This window comes from Oryza glaberrima, chromosome 9, assembly GCF_000147395.1.
Source record: "Oryza glaberrima chromosome 9, OglaRS2, whole genome shotgun sequence".
In the NCBI taxonomy this organism is placed as follows: domain Eukaryota; kingdom Viridiplantae; phylum Streptophyta; class Magnoliopsida; order Poales; family Poaceae; genus Oryza; species Oryza glaberrima.
The window spans coordinates 11,609,726-11,630,205 of NC_068334.1; the positions used below are offsets into that span (position 1 = coordinate 11,609,726).

Genomic DNA, 20,480 nt, shown 5'->3' on the forward strand with positions numbered 1-20,480 from the left:
TCGTCCCATTTGTGTCGGACTTTTCTCGGTTCCCACACGTGCGCCGACTCAGTTTTCTCGCGGAGTTAATTCGTCCTCGGGAGATCAATCGCTCCTTCCTTTTCTACCGCGCGAGGCAACGGATTCATTTTTCTCACCGCGCGACAACCACCTCATATTCGTTTGTCACAGTCGCATGCAGCCAGCTTTAATTATGGGATGAGGCATGCAGGCCCGTTGGCTAGTTGATAAGAGCCTGGGCTTATAGAGTTATAAGCGTGTTTGTTTTTCTTATACAGTGTCAAGTAAAAATATGACAATCAAAAGTAAACGGAGGGAGTATATATTTCTGCCTCCGTCCCATAATATATATAAGAAGTAAAGTGAATAGTGGAGGATTGTGATTGGTTGGGAACATAATGTTGGTGAAGAAGTTGTTATAATTTAGGGCAAATCTTAAGTGCTAAAAATTGTTATATTTTGAGATAGAGGGAGTAATAGGGAAGGACTATACAGATGTTTAGTCGCTGTAGTCTAGCAGCTTTTTTTTCTAATGAAACATAGTATCAACACAGACGCTCACAACGCACGAACATTCACCCATACGAACACATATATACTCATATCGTATTCATATGTACGCATTCCCGGAGGACTGAACTGACATATATTGAAATTAATGAAGTAATTGTAGATGTCTCACTGTCAACGGGTATGACATCGCCTAGTATTAAGAAAGTAGTTAGCTGTAAATACGATGACACGTGCTAAGTCTAGGAATTAATTAGAACCCGAATGGATAGGTTCAAGTGTTCAACCACAAGTAAAAACCCAACCAATCGAGCTACTTGGCACTTCGTAAAATTGTAGGTTACACAAGGCAACTAATTATAAAAACAATCTTATATATAGAATGTTGGGGACCTTAAGATTATGAGAATTAGCTGGTCGGTAGTCAGCTTTTGAGATTTTGGAAAAATTATGATTTCCAATATCTTCTATTGGATTCTATAATTACAACTTCCTATAATCTAAAAAAGAAGTTAGACTGCTAATTACTAAGATAGTTTCTGATTCTGATACCTAAAACTCTTTGAAACAAGTCCCATGATAACCGCATGCACCGATATGTTGAAAAGAAAATGTACCAAGCTAAACTCGTAGAAATGGCTATACATTTTAGTAGGAGTACATCCGTGTTCTACCCTACTCACCCTCCACTTGATTCCGTTAATTAGTTTGCATATATCGATCACCTCTCCTGTCGCATACGTATATGGTACAAACCTTGCGCGTTTTCTCGAGCAGAGCCACCGGTAGGGCGTACGTACGTACACTTAACGTGTCCGTATCCGTCCCTGTCCCCGTTCGCCACGTCTGACAGCGACACGCCTTCCTCCTTCTCACGGTTGACCGGTTCGTCCCGCGACGCGACGATTTTTGACGGGACCAACCAGTCACTCACGCCGTGTGGGGTCCCCGGCTTGATTGCCTTCCTGGACGGATGCGCGAGACAGCGAGCTGGGACCACGCAATCGCGCCGCGCCGCGTGGCCCCCCGCCCACCCCCAACACGTAGGCGGCGTGAGTGAGGCCCCGCTACTACTAGTATTTTTCCACTCGACTCGTGTCAAACGTCACACGTCGCTGGTAATTAACCACCAGCAGCAGCTTGTGATTAGCAGGTGACAGCCGGGCTAACCCCGATTTACAGCCCATTGGCATGCAATACAGCAATGGAGCCCCGTGGCGTGGACGACGAGCGGACGGAGGCGTGATGAGAAAAAAAACCCTTGTGCGAAAGGGCCGGTTACGAGAGTCTCAGTAGCATCTAAGGTTCTAGATTCAACTCTCTATAAGAACAAAATTTTCAGGATTTAACGGTATTGTGCTTTCAGTGACAGGCGACGTACCCATCGACAGCGAGGCGCCGGTCCAGTCTTCGAAGATGCTCATAGAGATAGGGTTTGCGTGCGTGTGTTTATAGGAGTGAGTGCGCGTGCGTTGTGAGTCTCTGCGTTGTGCGGTGTGTAATTCTTAAAATAAAGTAAAGAAACCCTTGACGCCTACGTGGCGGCACGGGGTTGGAGGCCGCCGCGGTGTTTGGTGTTCGCTGACTCGCAGCATGGCCGTCGGTATGTCGGCCAGGTGGGGCCCCAACCCCTCCTCGCGCGGCTGCCCCCAGGTCGATGGATTTTCCGAGGCGCGACACGATGGGTGCCACGTGTACGGGGTGGCGATCACGTGTGCCCAGCCGTACATGTGGGTCCCACGCTCCCCTTCGTGATTTCTCTTCGTTTGATCGTCTCGTGTCGTCAGGAAATCTGGATCACGGTCCGATCCCGCCAGCGAGCCGTGGATCTGCACGATTTTAAAAACACAGTACAAGGCGCCCATAACATTTGCACACTAACCCCTTGTAACCATACAGCCGCACACCGTATTTCTACTCATTATATTTCTATGAGTATTCTTGAAAGACTAAACCGATATATTTTGATATTGACAAAATCACTATAGAATCCTCAATGTTAATGGATACATTATCTACCACTTAAAAAAATTAGCTTTAAATGCAAGCATCCGTATTATTAAAATTAATCAAGATTTAAATCTTGTTAGGTTGGTTAAGCTGCGCTTACTTTGGGATATACACGATTTTGATACGGCGCCGGCGAGCGGATGATGCGTGTGCAAGGTTGGACTCGTGCTGGCTGAGTCACTGTGCGTGCGAAACCCATACGGCCATGACACAACTTTGGCACGGCCGACCAGCGAAAAAGGAAAAAAAAAACGCGCATATGTGCGCGACTTCTGCGCGAACTAAACTCCACTTTGGATGTACATACATATAGATGAAATAAAGGCGGCTTTTAATTTGCTTGTGACTGACATCAATGAATCGAGCGTTAAAATCCCGGTAGAAAAGAAAAGTTACGGTGCATTTCACGTAGACGGCGCGGTGATTAGTTAATCATTGTTGTTCTATATATCTTTTCTTTATTTTTAAGTAGGATACGATCACACGATGCATGCATGTGGAGTAGTAGTACGTGCTATCGACAGATCGAGATCTGCGTATAGCAACAATCAGACATGCATGCGCGTGCATAATTCGATTGAATGATACAGTGATACACAATCTGCAATGACGTGAGAGATCTTCAATATATCAAACAGGGACGGAGCTAGAACAAAATAGATTAGGGTAACTCTTGCTTAATTTACTCTAATTTAAATCAAGTTTAAGCTAATACAGACGTCTAAGTTTGTATTTAGAGGATACACACATGGTGAAAATCGATAAGATATAGCTAAAAAGATTTCTTGACTAGGTTATTGGGCACCCCTTCCATACTCTACCTCAGCCCCTGATTTCAAAGTTTGCTAATTAAGTCCATTGCACATAGATCGATATGTGTACACATTTTAGAAAAAAGGAATGCACATGAAATATCGATGTGTCTAGCTTAGGCAAAAGGAGCCTGCTAATACAGCAAAATTAAAGACTCTTGTTTGCTTCATTCCTATCCAGTTTCATCCAACCCCATCAATCGAGCAGCAAAAGGGGACAAAGCTTCCAGCCATTATCCGGGAAGCTGTCCTCTCATCGTCCTCCACGTGTCCACTCATACACGTGTCACCATCCCAAGCCCTCTGCCTCCTTCCCGCCAACACGTGTACCCGTCGCGCTATATATACCCCTCACTCGCTGCGATTTTACAGCCCACCTCGAAACTTCCCTTTACCATTTTATGCTCTCTCTCTTCCCCTCTCTCCCCGATGTCGTCGCCGCCGCCGCCGCCGCCGCCGCCGAGCAAGCCGAAGCGCCGGCGGCTACTGTCTCTTCCGGCGGTCTACCCGTGCGAGGACATCGCGCCGGCGCCGCTGCTCGCCTCGCTGCTCTCCCTCGCGGCGGATGTCGCCAGCCGTCGGGCGGCCGACGTCGACGCCTTCCCCGTTCTCCGCTGCGGCGTGCGCAAGGCCGTGCGGCTCGCCGGGATCCTCCTCGCGTTCCTCGAGGAGGTTCAGGATGCGGCGGCGGCGGCGGCGGCGTTGCCGTCGTCTGCGGTGCTTGGGCTGACGGAGCTGCACGTGGCGATGCAGAAGCTGCGGTTCCTGCTCGCGGACTGCGCGCGGCGTGGCGCGCGGCTGTGGGTGCTCGTGAACGCCGGGATGGTGGCGTCGGAGCTCAGGTTGGTGCTCGGGTCGGTCGCGGCGGCCATGGACGCGCTTCCGAGGAGCGTCGCGGAGGCGTCGGTGGAGGCCGGGGAGCTCGCGCGGGTGGTGTCGGAGCAGGCGTGGCGCGCGGCGGTGCGGCCCGACTGCGCCGACGAGCGCGCGGCGCGGAGCGTGCGGTCGATCCTGGATCAGTTCAAGGACGGCGTCGCGCCGGACGCCGACGACGTGAGGCGGGTGCTCCGCCGGGTCAGGGTCGGGAGCTGGTCGGATTGCTCCGAGGAGATCGCGTTCCTGGAGAGCGAGATTTGCGCGCGGCTGGACGCCGGCGACGAGAACAGCAATGACGTTCTCGTCATGAACAGCTTAATGGCGTTCCTGGTGTACTGCCGCGTCGTGCTGTTCGACCACATTGACGCGAGCAAGTCGCAACCGGCGGCGGCGGCAGCGCCGGCGCCGGCGAGGTGCCCGGAATGGATCAGACCGGAAGCGCTGCAGTGCCCGATCACTCTTGACCTCATGACCGATCCGGTGACCGTGTCCACCGGCCAGACATACGACCGGGCGTCGATCACCCGGTGGATGAAGGCCGGTTGCCGCACGTGCCCGGTCACCGGCGAGAGGCTGAGCACCGCCGACCTCGTCCCCAACACCGTGCTCCGCGGGATCATCGAGCGGATGCTTCTCATCAATGGCGTCACCCTCCCGGAGCCGAGCGCCGGCGGCGGCGGTGGCCACCGCCACGGCGCCGTCGCGAACACGGCCGTGCCGTTCGGCCCGGCCGCCGCGGGCGCCGCGCGCCTCGCCGTCGCGCACATCGTGGCGCAGCTCTCGAGGGGGTCGACGGAGGACCGGAGGAAGGCGACGTCGGAGGCACGGAAGCTGTCGAAGCACAGCGTGTTCTACCGGGCTTGCCTCGTCGACGCCAACGCCGTGCCGTGGCTGCTGTGCCTCCTCTCCTCCACCGACGCCGCCGTGCAGGACAATGCCGTGGCGTCGCTGCTCAACCTCTCGAAGCACCCCGCCGGCAGGACGGCCATCGTGGAGGTCGGCGGCGTCGGCCTCGTCGTCGACGTGATCAACGTCGGCGCCAAGGCCGAGGCGCAGCACAACGCGGCGGCCGTCCTCTTCTACCTCTCGTCGAACAGCCCGGACTCCGCCGAGGAGATCGGCCGCATCCCGGAGGCGATCCCGACGCTGGTCCAGCTCATCCGGGACGGCGCGTACCGCGGGCGGAAGAACGCCATGGTCAGCCTGTACGGGCTGCTCCAGAGCGCCGCCAACCACGGCAGGGCCATCGCCGCGGGCGCCGTGTCAGCGCTCGCCGCGCTGCTGCTCTCCGCCGACCGCGACGACCTCGCCGGGGACAGCGTCGCGCTGCTGGCGAGGATCGCCGAGCAGCCGTCTGGCGCCGCGGCCGTCCTCTCGCAGCCGGGGCTCGTCGCCCGCCTCGCCGAGGCGCTCGCCGCGTCGTCGGCGTCGTCGTCCCGGTCGGCGAGAGACCACAGCGTGTCGCTCCTCGCCTCGCTGTGCCAGCACGGCGGCGCCAAGGTGGTCGCCGTGCTGGGGCGGATGCCGGGGCTGATGGCGTCGCTCTACTCGCTCGTCGCCGACGGCGGCAGCCCGCAGACGAGCAAGAAGGCGCGGGCGCTGCTCAACGAGATCCACCGGCATTACGAGGTGGCGCCGCCGCCGCCGGCGTCGTCGGCGTCGTCGGACGCCGGCGGTGACCGTGTCGTTCGCGTGCTATAGCAGCGATCGACAAACCACACAAACAAACACACGTAATTAAGTAGAGCATAATACAGTAGATCGTACATAGAGCATAATACAGTAGATCGTACATAGGACATTGGTTTTTGTCACGATCTCGGCTCGCGTTTTAGAAGAGTCTTGATCGAATTTTGCGTCGCACATACTCTGTTCCTCTTTGCCGTTTTTTCGTCTTGTTTTGTACACAGTTACACAAAATATATTCATACACACGTAGTACAGTAGTAGTAAATTAAAGTACGGGGGAAATTGCGGTGAACTTGTACTGATGGATGGATAGTTAGTTAGCTGTAGACTGTAGTACATAACTAGTGTGTGCATGAGTTTGTTTTTGGGTTTGATTGCTGTTTGTGACGCTGTTTGTGATGTAAATAGTCGGTGGTTGTTGTTTTGTTCACTGTGGTGAATTCAATGTGATGGTCTGATGGATTGAGAGATTCGGTAATGTATATGGATCAAAGACTCATGTTACATACAAGCATATACAGCGGAAGTTTCGATGGATATTTCGTTGATGCGATGGGAGTTGCAATGTGCCCCAGGACTGTTTCACACACATGAGAAAACGCTGGATCTCATCGTCGTGAACATGTGATTGGAACAGGTCATGTATGCTTCCACACTGAAGAAGAAAGCAGCTTGCCAACAGTTTTTTTACTACTGTTGACTGATGGCCTGTCGTGTGTAAATGACTGTCTTGGCAGTAAAAACTTTTACTATAAGAACATTTCACCAGCAAAATGACAAGGCCCGTCTAGCTCAGTCGGTAGAGCGCAAGGCTCTTAACCTTGTGGTCGTGGGTTCGAGCCCCACGGTGGGCGCAGTTAATTTTTTTCAACTCCTCTAATCACGGTAACTATGTTTTTTACTCATCATCACGGTTAATTAATGAATGATTCTTACGGATGGTGAAATTCACATGAGATTTTTTTTCCCTCTTTGCAACAGAAGAAGAAGCTCCTCAAATCTCAATGGAATCAAGCCCACGTACCCACACAGCCGAAATTGCTAATGTGCTAACGTGTGACGTGTCAGCGTAACAGCGGCAAACTGCAATTACTATTATTATTTTCTTTTTTGAAAGGTCAGCAGCACACCATAGCTTGGTTTGATGTCGGCAACGGATTATCCTAACCTAGATCTGATCAAAGCAGCCTCCCTCTGTCGCTTACTAGCTACTGCCTTAACCCACCTGGCCATTGCGTGCAAGGAACACTCGCAGAACAAACGAACAATTCGCCAATTGATTACACTAATCACCACACACTAATTAATTAACTTTTTTCACAAGCGAGCTAGCTTAACTGGCTAGAATATTTTTTTTGGGCTGAACCAACCCACTAAAATTGGATTTCTAGATTAGACACGGTGTAATCGTATTTACGGTTAATTATTTTTAAACGATATACATGTGAGGTATTTGTTGATAGCGAGACCGAGACACACGTGTAGTGGTGACTTTATTAATATTAAGATATGTTCATGTGACTGTGCGTGCGTTGTGAGCGTCTACGTTTATAATTTTCTCTTAAAAATAAAATTAACTTTTGTCTTTTTGTCGATCGAGTATGCAAGCTTCGTGTAGTGGAGCTATAAATTAATCAGCCGCCACACACCTGCGACTGCGTGCGGATCATTCAGGCCGACGTACGTGTCCGGGGTCAATCGATCGATCGACGGCTCATCGCCTGTACCGAGGTTAGTGTCGTTAACCGACCCGACAAGAGTTAATTAATGTGTGATTAGTACTGCTAATCAGGGTTGTTAATTAAGTAGAGCTCGATCTCGATCGCGTTGGTGGTGACAGATCAGTCTCTGGCTTTTTGGGCGTCTCGTGATCGGTCACGGGACGGGAGAGGAATGGAGTTGGACGGTGACTGAGCAATGGGTGCCATCTATCTCGTGAATAAAATAAGAAATTGGGGTACGTAGTGTGCGTTCGTTGATTGATCCGAGGAGATTGTTTGCGTTTAAGTGTGTGATTAACTGATTAACCTCGCTAACCCCATGGATGCTCGTAGTCCTCAGGCTTGAGCGATGACGAGAAATAATAACAAAACAAGGAACAAGACCAATACCGGTGGACCGGTCAGTTGACACATATATCGTCGCTAGATCATGGATGCTGTTGCGAGCAGGCGCCTTACCGTTGGTACTTAGTACAGAGCATGGGGCGAGAAGACTAGTTGGCGATCAGTCGCGCGCGTCCCTCGTCGTGCGACTGGACACGTGTCACGCGCAAAGAGAGGGCGGAGGGAGAGCGAGTTTTCTGTTTTTTTGTTTTTTCCTTTTTTATCGTTTCTTGTTTGGTTGGTTTTCCCTTTTTTTTTCTTTCTTCCGGTTTCTCTTCTGTTTTTTCCTAGTTTTTTTTAAGGTGTATGAATATAAAGTTTGTATTCGTATATATACCAAGTTTGTATTTGTATGTATACAAAGTTTGTATACGCGTATGTAAAGTTTATATACATTGTGTATTTTCTAGTTTTTATTTTATTTTTTAATTTGTATGTATATAAAGTTTTTATTCATCGTATACAAAGTTTGTATATGTCCAATATAAACTTTTGTATACATCATATATAAACTTTGTATATGTGCATATATTTTTTATGCATTAAAAATATATTTATATATACGTATATATATAATATATACACACGTATGTGTTTATAGCATATACATACGTATATACATATAATGTATAGATTAGATACAAGGAGACTAGAGGAGGGGGCGACTGACCGTGTGCGCCCCCCCCCCCCCCCCCCCGCGCGGCTAATCGCGTATACATTGTGTATACAAAGTTTGTATATGCGTATGTAAAGTTTGTATACATTGTGTATTTTCTAGTTTTTATTTTATTTTTTAATATGTATGTATATAAAGTTTTTATTCATCGTATACAAAGTTTGTATATGTCCAATATAAACTTTTGTATACATCATATATAAACTTTGTATCTGTGTATATATTTTTTATGCATTAAAAATATATTTATATATACGTATATATATAATATATACACACGTATGTGTTTATAGCATATACATACGTATATACATATAATGTATAGATTAGATACAGGGAGACTAGAGGAGGGGGCGACTGACCGTGTGCCCCCCCCCCCCCCCGCGCGGCTAATCGCGTATACATTGTGTATACAAAGTTTGTATACGCGTATGCAAAGTTTGTATACATTGTGTATTTTCTAGTTTTTATTTTATTTTTTAATATGTATGTATATAAAGTTTTTATTCATCGTATACAAAGTTTGTATATGTCCAATATAAACTTTTGTATACATCATATATAAACTTTGTATATGTGTATATATTTTTATGCATTAAAAATATATTTATATATACGTATATATATACTATATACACATGTATGTGTTTATAGCATATACATACGTATATACATATAATGTATAGATTAGATACAGGGAGACTAGAGGAGGGGGCGACTGACCGTGTGCGGCCCCCCTCCCCCGCGTGGCTAATCGCGTATCAGCCGTCCCCGAGCATGGGGTTATCCCTTTTGTAACGATTTTTGCAAGTCAAAAACACAAAACAGAAACAAAGGGTTGGACTATATATGGCCAAAAAGCCTGAGGCCCAACGACCTGGCCCACGACACAGGGTTTTGGCCCGCTTAAGCATGACACGGTCCGATTGGTGTTGAGCCCGTGTCAGCCCAACCTGTCAGGTTGGGCCGTGTTTGGGCCTCTACCTCAGCACGGTGGGCTGGCCCGGCACGACACGGTTCGACGATTAGGGATGCAAAATAGACTAATCTCGGTCATATGACGCATGCCCCAAGAGGTGAGGGATTCCAAATAGACTTATACTCTCCATATAAGATACGGCCCAAAGTTATAAGGGACTACCCAAGGGGCTTTTGTGTCTTTGGGTCGTGCCTGGGCTATTGGTGTAGCCCGTGGGCGGGCACGGCCTGGCCTGCCCTAGCGTGTAGGTCGGGCTGTGCCGGCCCGACTAATCTTGGGCCTAGGCCTAGTCGCGCCCAGGCTGGTGGTCCATTTGGCCATGTATAGGTTGAACGAGCTCAGTACGGATAAAAAAATTGAAGGGCTGAACATGATCAGTGTCTACGTGTACTCTAATATTTATTTATATTTAGATAGCGAAAATGGTTTACATCTCTAGCTAGCTTCTGCCCTAATGCTTCTAATGAAACTACGCCACCCATAATGAAATAAGAGACCATTCACTACCAATTCCAAGCTACGTTACCCTGATATGGGGATACGGATACGAATACGTGATATGAGGATACGGCATTTTCATAAAAACCCTGATACGGGGATATGTCTATAGATATTTAAAAAGAATAAAAAATATAGAGGGAAAACATAATGCCAGATTACATGACATCAACTAGAGATAATTAGAATATAACCTGTTCAGGACATCAAGTTCAACTCAATAGCTAAGATAAGTTTAATTGTTGTCTGCATTCATTCTCAGCGATGTGGCTGAGAGTCCTACGTCATAAGACAGGTCCAATACACCAAAATCTAAAAACAGTGTCTCAGCAGATTAAGCTCACCATGTAACTCCCATGAATAATCACTAGTGGTCCTGATGAGCGTGCATCCGAAGCAGTTAAGCTTCCAATTCCAAAATTTGATTCTAAAAAAAGATAATGCACTAGCACTAAGAAAATGTGAAGAGAAAACATATAACAGAACTCATCGCAGATTGAGACTTCAAAGGAGGAAAGAACCAAACGGCAAATGCAGCGAGCCAGCGGCTGCCGAGGGCGGTGACGCGGTATTTGGCTGCCGGTGGAGGCCTTGCGCCTCGGGCGGCGGCAGAACCAGGCGGCCAGCGGGTGGAGGCCCTACGCCTGGGGCAACAAGGGACGATGCCGGGAAGTCGTGAACTGCGTTGGGCGTCGGCGACGAGAGCGATAGTAGGCGGAGACGGCGCTGTGGGTGGATTGGATCGGCGGCTCGGTGCTTCCATATGATGCGAAGAAGAGTGGGTTAGGCCATTCGAGCGAATCGGGACGGGAGCGTATCAGCACGTATCCGAATTATTTTCTTTTTCCTAAAATCGCGGTAATTAGAGATACGTACGGATACGTATCGGAGCCGTATCCGATATGAATACGTAGCCATTGAGCCACGAAAGAGCTAATTCGCGGATAGTCGCGCGCGCCGCGTGATTGGACACGTGGCGCACGGAGTGGCGCACGGAGAGAAGGGCAGCGGACGTCGCGTGCTTCCTTTTTTTTCTCTGTTTTTTTTGGCTCCGTTTCTCAATTCCTTTTTACTCTCCGTTTTCCTTTTTTATTTGTTTTTCTTTCTTTTATTTTTACATTACAAAGTTTACATGTGTATACAGTTATACAAACTTTGTATACACGTATACAAACTTTGTATGTGTGTATTTTTTATACGTATGTATATAAATTTTGTATATATACAAATACAAAGTTGATATTTTCTCTGGTTTTCTTTCCTGGTTTTTTAATACGTCACAAAGTTTCTATACATGAATGGTTTTATAGGTACGTATACATTTGTATACATACGTATATACACTTTGTATATGTTGTATACAAAGTTTGTATACGTCGTATATAAATACAAACTTTGTATATGATGTATATAAAGTTTATATACATGTATATATTTTTTATACATCAAAAATGATTTGGTATGTATATATTCAAAGTATATATATGTATGTCTAAATATATAAACATAGTATAGTAGTATAAGGGGTATAGTAGTATAAGGGGTAGTACAGTATACTAGTATTGTACTATAATACATAGGGGAAGGCTATAACTGACCGCGTGGCCGCAGGCGCGCGCGATCAGTCGCCGATCAGCAGTCCCTATTGAGCCGTATTTGGGTAACATAGATTCCAAGAGTATGATACCATCGCGCATAGTATCTTTCTTTTTTTTATAGCATCTTAGACCAAAAGTATTTATTTATCTAGAAACATAATACAAACTCAGAGTTTGTATTATGTTTCTAGAAACATAATACAAACATAATACCAAGAGTGTGCTCACAACGTGCGCACACTTATCATGAAGGCACACAAGCACACGTTACCAAATGCGGAAATTGGTAGCCACTACTACCGCAGAGAAGGTCCAGCCACGGCTACAACTCGCCCGGTCGCCCTGTTCCGGGGGCGACGCGGGCGGCGAACAAGCCGCGCCGTCCCCGCCTTTCTCCTCCCCTCCCCAGCCTCGCTGCCGCCGGCAAAGCCGGGCGGTTGCAAGGACGGCGGCGGCGGGGCTCTCTCTCCCTCGCTCACGGCCAAGACGGTCGGGACGTCGGCACGGCATGAGCTCAGGGCATGGCGTCGGCGCCGACCGGATCCGGTGCCGTGGCATCCAGATCCGGTGCCGTGGTGGCCGGATCCGGTCCCCCATCGACGGGCGGCGGCGTCCTGGTAGCTCGGCGGCGAGGTTTGGCGGTGGTTTTGGGTGGCGGCGACCTGGCGCGACTGGGCGGCGGCAACCAGGCGGGAGATGCTGCCGGAGCTGCCTCCGGTACCGAGCACGGAGGTGCGGCCGGACGACGGATGCGGTGGTGGAGGTGCCACGAGAGCCGGTGGTGACGCCGGCGATGCGGGAGGAGGCAACGACGCCTCTAGTCAGATCTGGCTGGCGGTGGTTGCGGCTGCCGACGGCGGCAATGATGGCGGCGGCAGCTGTGGCGGCATCGACTGCGGCGGCTGGCTGGCGAGGCAGCGGCCGTGGTGGTCGAGGCGTCGTGGAGGCGGTCGCGCGGCCTCGTGGGTGGCGAGGCCTGCCGTGCAGGCGTCGTGGAGGCCGGCGACGTGTGGCTGTCGTGGAGGCCAGCGTTGTGCGGCAGCGGGAGGGCGTCATGGAGACCGGCGGCAGTGTGGAGTCGCGGCCGGCGACATGGAGCTCGCGGGCGGTGACAGCGGGTGCTGGTGGCTGCAGGCTACGACTGCGGACGGCTTGCGGCAATGGCCGTGACGATCGTGGACATGGCTACGGCGGAGGAGGTGAGGATGGCGATGGCGAGGTGGCTGGGCGTTCGGCAGCAACGGCTGCGGTGGCGGTGACCGCGGTCACCGGAGGCATGGCGGCTTCGGACGGCTAGCCGAGGGCGTGGCAGACGGTTGCATCTGGCCGGCGTGGCATCGTTTGGAGGAGGGGTCGGAGACCGGCTTGGCACAGAGGCGTAGCCGATGGCAGCGGAGGCCGGCTCGGCGCGAGAGGCGCGGGCGACGGAGATGTAGGCCGGCTTGGCGCGAGAGGCGCAGCCGATGGAGGGAGGCCGGATTGGAGCGAGAGGCGCGTCCGTTGGAGGAGGCTGGCTTGGCGCGAGAGGTGCGGCCGGCGGTGGAGGAGGCGACCTCGGTGTGAGGAGGAGCTGCCGGTGGGTGTAGCGCGGTCTTCGACGCACGAAGGCTGGCCGGCGGGGGACGCCGGTGCAGGGGTCCCACATGTCGACAGAGCTTGAGTGGTGGTTGAGCATCGGTGCGTTAGCCGTGGATTCGCAGGCTCCGGGCGAAAGCCAGTCTTGCCTCCTTGAGCCCCGACGGACGGCGGCAACGGTTTTCTGTTGCTTCTCTTCTTGAAGACGTCGTTTTGGCATCTCCTAGGGAGCGATCTTCGTTTGTGTTCCTTTGTTGGTCTAGCGGCGGTCGGTCACGCTTAGCGGCGGCCGATTCGGTGCTAGCCTTCTCCTAGGTTGTGTGTTGGCGCTGTCGATATGTGGGTGGTGGTATAATTTTTTCAATTTTCCTGGTTACGACCCTCCAGGGTTGTAATCTTGTAATTTTTTTCTGCTCTATCAATAGAACTTCGCACCGTCTCGTGCGAGTCGTTCAAACAAAAAAAGAAGAAGTAGCATTTAGACTTTAGAGATGGGAGGGGCATATTTCCTAGTAAATGGACCGGCCGATCCAGGCCCAGCACTGATCGTGCTTATTGAGGCCCATTAATTTCCTCTCTTCTTGCCAATTAGGCCCAGCATTGTATGTTCCAATTTGTCGGCTTCAATAAACATATACTCCCTCTATTTTATAATGTAAGACTTTCTAGTATTGTCCACATTCATATAGATGTTAATGAATTTAGACATAGATATATATTTAGATTCATTAACATCTATATGAATGTGCATAATGCTAGAAAGACTTACATTATAAAACGGAGGAAGTAAAAGCAAATCGGAGTAGTTATCCGAGTCGGATTACGTGAGCGCGTGTACGTTTGTCCACGAAAATAAAAGCGTTCGTCGTCTCTCGGGTCGATCGACGATCCCGTACGTCTGCGCAAGAGTGCGAGCTCCGGGTGTGACTGCTCGATCTCCCATGGCCATGGAGACCAAGACGGAGATGATGATTCCGGTGAATCATAAGATTGTTAGCTCATCCAAGAACCAAGTTTATTTCTTTGTTTGTCAGCAAGCATGCACATGCATCATGTCCAACTGTATAATGAATGATTCAGTTCTAAGAGATCAATTTCATTAACTTGTTGTCATTTACTCGATTAATTCGATATAACTATGTACATATATATATGTCACTGTAACACTTATGCATGCTTAGACGTCATTTCTAGCTGACTGCTGTCCAAGTGTTTGTCCTTTATACCCCTTTACTAAAATAATTAAAGATAGTTGCCACGTCATCTACTTCCATCATAAATTTTATAAACTGCCCTTCAGAGTTCAGATTTATTAATATTGAAAAACAATCGAATCTAAATAGACAGCTATGTGTAAAATTAAATTAAGATAAATATTCTCTATAAAACATATGTAATACATTTGATGGAAAATATATTTCTATTTATTTCAATTATATTAGAATATATTTTCTTTTATCCTAGCAAAGCTAGCAAAACTTCTCACAAGCCGGATCGCGCTGTTCAACAAAATCAAACGACCCATGTCGTCCCGCGTGTGGATCGCTTGCTCATCAAGCGAACCATGTTTTTCCTTGAAGAAATCGTATTTCCGGTGGCATTTTTTAGAATCGACCATATGAACACGTTCAATTGCTACGAAATGTACCAATCGTTACCAGTTGTAGCGATCTGAACCTGGGCTTCTTTGACCGTTGGATCGAATCGAACTTGTTTGAAACACTTTGAGACTTTTGTACAGTACTGCGTTGCTTGAAAAAAAAAACTATCCTTTTAAGGCCGTGTTTAGTTCATCCCCAACTACCCAAACTTCCAACTTTCCATCACATCATGTCACATAAAAAACTTTCCTACACACATAAACTTACAACTTTTTTTTTCCAAACTCTCAACTTTCCCCAAACTTCTAACTTTTTCCAGGAACTAAACACACCCTAAAGCTGGCAGGGAAGTTACAAAATGATCGGACCATTTGGCATGGCTAAAACTCAAAATAAAGTAGAGAAACATAGTTCGTCTATTTGTAGCCGTGACATTAAAATTTTATAAAATTAGGACCGTGTCACTATCGTTATGTTTTTCATCCATCTCATCCTTTTTCCGACTTCTTCCTTCTTCTCGCATCTTCTTCCTTGCGAAGTCAACGCAGATCCATGCCATTATGAATGCATCAGCTGCGCGGATCCAGCGGCATATCTTGGCCTCGAGGGCCTTTCACTCGAGGCGCTGTTTGTCGCTGATGCTGAGCCATTCGACGTCGAGCCGACAGAGGGAGGAGCCGACAGCCGGCTTGCAGCCATGCGGGACGCGATGGTGCGGAGGTCGGCGACAGCGTCGTCGGGAAGGAGATCGATCTCACGGATGCTCTCGGGAGTCCGCCGGTCGACGAATGAAGAAACAGGGTTGTCCTCATCCACCACGTAGAGTTCAGCGCCAGAGCTTTGGAGATTGGATTCAACGATGGGAAACGAGCTCTCAGGGTCGATGGGTGCGTATGGTGCGATCGGGCTCGATCTGGGGGTCCTGAGGATGAAGGAGAAAGAGTAGTACTAGTGGGAAGGCGAGAAGAAGAAAGACGTAAAAAGGAAAGAGATGGATGGAAAACATGAAGGCAGCGGCACAGTCTTAATTTTATAATATTTTAATGGCACGGTTATAAATAGACGAATTGTAATAATATTTTTTTAATAGGCAAATTTGCAATAAAATGGATAAACCCTATTTTATCTGGCTACAACCGATAAGCTAACCCGCAGATGATAAGAGACTAAATAACAAATATAGGTTACAAGCTGTGGTGCACTCATTTTAGGCGTGGAAGTTGGCGCTAGGCGAGCTGAGAACCTCATCAGAGTGGGACTGAGGGCGGGGTGGCCCCACCCACAATGACTCTACAAGTTATCCACGTGTACTGTTGGTCCAAACTTCATCTTAAGAGCAAGGTTAATAATACAGCTGACTTGTTGGCTATAAGGTTCTTTGCAGCCTTCTCTCAGCCCACTCATATAATAGTTAGCTCTTTACAATTAATATAGGACCCACTTATCTCTCTCACAGAGTTTCTTGGTTATTGTGTCCAAGCCTGCTGTAGGTTTTCAGCCCACTTCTCCTCTCTCTCCACTCTTATCTGCTCCACCTTAGTATTTAGTCGGTTTACAGCCTACATGCTTGCTCTTAGCTAAAGCATCTTGCTTCAGCTGCCGTGTAGAAAAAGCTCGGCCGACAGCCGACTACACGACGCTTCCATTCAGGGCCGGCCCTGACTTTTTGGTGGCCCAGTGTGGAAAAAAAATGAAGGCCCCCATTCACCATAAAAATAAAAGGTAATATTTAAAAACTCATTGTCATTAACGAATTTCACACTAATAAGTTTAAAATACCAAAACAAATATCTCTAGATCATTTAAAATAATTTCTTCTAACAGTTCTAGATGCAAAATCAATGATGATAGTGTCAATAATAATCTCATCTAGCAGCATCTTCTCAATGCACAAAGTAGCCTATCAGGCTTGGTACCATAGTATACATATTTTGGAGGCCCAGTGCGGTCGCACTGCCCCCGAGGGGCGGCCCTGCTTCCATTTGATATTGAGTACTGTATCTATTTGTGCTTACACCCAATCGGTCGATTTGATCAAACACCACGCAAAAGGGACGCAAGATGCAGCATCTTAATCCCGATTGGCAGTTCATATTATAGGTCTCTCTATTAACATTTTTCTTAATCAAACTTAGTCTGATCAACTTTATAAAAAATTTAACAATATTTAAAATATTAAATTAGCTTCATTAAATCTACGTTAAATATATTTTGATAATATGCTTGTTTTGCGTTGAAAATACTATTATATTCTTTTAAACTTGACAAATTTAAAAAATTAATTAGAAAAAAAATCAAATGACTTATAATATAAAACAGAGGGAGCATAATATAAAAATAGAGATTATATAGCTAAAAAGAAATATATAGTATTAAACTTTGTTTATTTCTGAAACCTCAACTCCCAATCTGCAGAGAACATACCGCACAATATTAATCTGCATTCACTTGGTTTGGCTCGCTCGGGAGGCACACCGTGGCGAGCATCTCCTCCAGCGTCTTCCACGACGACCCGCCCTCCGCCACCGCCTCCCTCGCCTTCGCCGCCAGCGCCGCCGCGTTCCTCGCCGCCTCGCCACTCTCTCCTTCCCCGTCCATGTCCATGCCCATCAGCTCCCTCGCCACGCGCGCGATCTCCTCGCTGCTTACCACGCCGTGACCCGTCGGCACCCTGACCCCGATCCTGAGCTCGTCGACGGCGTGTATGGCGTTGAGCGGCTGCTCGGCGCCCATCGGCCACGCCGCCAGCGGCACGCCGGCGCTGATGCTCTCCACCGCCGAGTTCCACCCGCAGTGGCTGAGGAACCCCTTCACGCAGCCGTGCCGCAGGATCCGCCATTGGTCCACCCACTCCCGCGCCACCATGCCTCTCCCCTCCACGCGCTCCTCGAAGCCGGCGCCGAGGTCGGCGTCGATGGGGCGCACGGCCCAGAGGAAGTCCACGCCGGACGCCTCCAGCCCGCCGGCGAGCTCCCGAAGCTGCGCTTCCTGCACGGCGTTGAGCGTGCCGAGCGCGACGTACAGCACGGCGCGCCCGGCGGCCGCCTTCTCGTCCAGCCACCGCATCCACGACGGCTTGACGGCGGCGGCGTGGCACGGCTGCCGTGCCAGGCAGAGCGGGCCGACGGGCCACGCCCTGTGGCCGACGTGGTGACGGTCCCAGTGCTCGATGTAGTGGGCTTCCATGGCGTCGAAGGTGTTGACGATCAGGCCGCGGCTGCCGGCGATGGCGTTCGCCATCTTGGCGTCCATCTCGACGAGCGGCCCCGCCGCCGACGGGTCGTTGAAGGGGACAGGGATGTCGGCAAGCGTGAGCCGGACGTTCGGGAATTCCGGCACGGCGAACGTCGCCGCGGCGCCGCCGCCGGCCACCAGCATGGCGGCCGGGTTGTCACGCAGGAGCACGTCACGTATGACGTGCGCGAACATGCTCGCGGCGTAGAACGCCACCGTGGGGACCCCGAGCCCCGCCGCGGCGTCGTGCGCCCAGTACAGGAGCGCGTCGGCGACGAGGAGGCCGACGCGGGGCCGCGCGGCGGCGAGACACGCCTCCAGCCGCGGGCGGAGCGCCGACGCCGCCTCGACGAACGCCGGGAAGGAGGAGGACAGCCCGTCGAGGCCCTCGACGCACTCCACGCCCGGCGGGACGCCGGGGAGATGGTGGCCCGGGAAGGGGAGCTCCACGACGGCCACGGCCCACGGCGTCGTCGTCGAGCACTCTCCGGACGAACGGCGCGTTGGCCGGGGTGGTGAAGAGGGTGACGGCGGCGAGGCCGCGGCGGCGGAGGAGGTGAGCGAGGTGGATGAGCGGGACGGTGTGCCCCCTCGCCATGAACGGGAAGATGGCGACGTGGGGGAGCTGCGCGTCATGACGACCAGCTCGACTACACGGTGAAGCCGCCGCCGCCATGACCGACCGGGAGTCCGGGAGCTTGCTGATAGTGTGTACTGCGCAGTGGGTGCTAATTCAATGCTGCAGCTCCCACGTGTTTGGCACAAGTAATATTTAAGCACTCAAAAAAGATGCAGTGCTCTCTAGAAAAAAAAAATACTTCCCTCAGTTTTCGGTCATAAGATATTTTGATTTTTATCAAAGTCAAACTGCTTTAAATTTGACCAATTTTATAGAAAAAAGCTGTAATATTTTCAACCCAAGATAAATTTATTATAAAAATATATTCAATTATTGATTTGATGATACTAATTTAGTATTATAAATATTATTATATTTGTCTATAAACTTAGTCAAACTTGAAACAGTTTGACTTTGACCAAAGTCAAAACGTCTTATAACCTGGAATGGATCCAGTATTTCTGTCCCAAAATATAGAACGGATGCAGTAATTCTGTCCCAAAATATAGTTACAAAGTAGAGGGTAAAACATAATTAAATATTACTATCTAGATTCGTAATTCTATGATATTTCTTTGTTTATCTAGATTCGTAATTCTATGATATTTCTTTGTTTATGTTGCTATATTTTAAAACGGAAGTTGTACCGTGTGCTACACTTTTATTACGTACGGCCTTGACAGGATAACAAATGCTTACTGTATTGAATAGCGATGTCGGCAGTTACCTGCCACGACGTCGAATATATAATGCCTAAAATGGAACCGAACAACTTGACAAGTTTTCTCAAGATTGCCTGTTAATCCAACCGGGGCAACCTAGCTTGATTGGTGGATGGGACGAAAACAACGTGTAAACTCCCACTCAAAATCAAGTGAAATGGTAAGTAATTGGCCCATACAAAGAACATGATACTCTCACTTTGGTGCCATACTGTAGCATGGTAGCACCGTCGCACCTGATGCTCTCCTGACCAAATACATCCTTCTGTATTAAAATATAGAACAGCTAACCTTCATGGGATAGAAATTTAGAAGATTTCTGTCCAATTTTGGACCGTCTGATCCGCGCCAAGATTTACATCGGCTGCCCTCTCCTCTAGCTGAGATTAGGGTGAAAAGAGGGTGGGTGAGGGGGAGAGTGAAGAACAAGGTTTCCCCGGAGCTTAGAGGATGACCGTGGGTGGTGGGTGGTGAACACATGCATGCGGTGAGATGGTAGCGACGCTGCTAGAGCCATAGAGATGGAAGAGGGGCAGCATTGGCATATTCAATTTTGACCAAATTTATATAAAAATGTAGCAACATTTTTAATATAAAATACAAAATAAATATAGTATTAAAATATATCAAATGTTAGATTAAAAAAGGAAAGTCTGAATTACCCCTGAACTATTGGGTGAGTATGAATTACCCACCTAAACCCGAAACCAGAAATCTTTCACCCTCGACTATTTATACAGGATGAACTATCCCTCTTGACCTAATCCAGAGCGATTTTGTCCTACATGATGTACACGTGCCAATCAAGACTTTTTTTTTCTTTTCATAATGGTGGGGTCTAGCTATCATACTCTCCCCCTCTCACTTTCCCCTCTTGACGACGGCGAGGCAGGACTCCGCCGCCGCCATCGCCACTTCTTCTTCCTTTCCTCCTCATTTTCGTGGTCGATTGGCTGCGGCACGGTGCAGCGTGATA

At 49.2% G+C, this 20,480-nt stretch overlaps 2 protein-coding genes, 1 non-coding gene and 1 pseudogene across 3 annotated transcripts; 3 read left to right on the top strand and 1 right to left on the bottom strand.

Moving 5' to 3' along the window:
- The first annotated feature begins 3,510 nt into the window (after nucleotides 1-3,510).
- Nucleotides 3,511-6,327, top strand: LOC127784083 (U-box domain-containing protein 19-like). The gene has a single exon (XM_052311269.1). The coding sequence runs from the start codon at nucleotides 3,762-3,764 to the stop codon at nucleotides 5,907-5,909; it is 2,148 nt and encodes a 715-aa protein (XP_052167229.1). The 5' UTR covers nucleotides 3,511-3,761; the 3' UTR covers nucleotides 5,910-6,327.
- A 351-nt stretch (nucleotides 6,328-6,678) lies between these two features.
- On the top strand, nucleotides 6,679-6,751 carry TRNAK-CUU (transfer RNA lysine (anticodon CUU)). The gene has a single exon. It is a non-coding gene; the product is annotated as a tRNA-Lys (tRNA).
- A 5,795-nt stretch (nucleotides 6,752-12,546) lies between these two features.
- Nucleotides 12,547-13,050, top strand: LOC127784158 (uncharacterized). Its single transcript, XM_052311352.1, has one exon. It carries the CDS (start codon nucleotides 12,547-12,549, stop codon nucleotides 13,048-13,050), a length of 504 nt encoding a protein of 167 aa, XP_052167312.1.
- Nucleotides 13,051-17,229: 4,179 nt separating this feature from the next.
- LOC127785069 (UDP-glycosyltransferase 90A1-like) lies at nucleotides 17,230-19,061 on the bottom strand (annotated as a pseudogene).
- Between the last annotated feature and the right edge of the window lie 1,419 nt (nucleotides 19,062-20,480).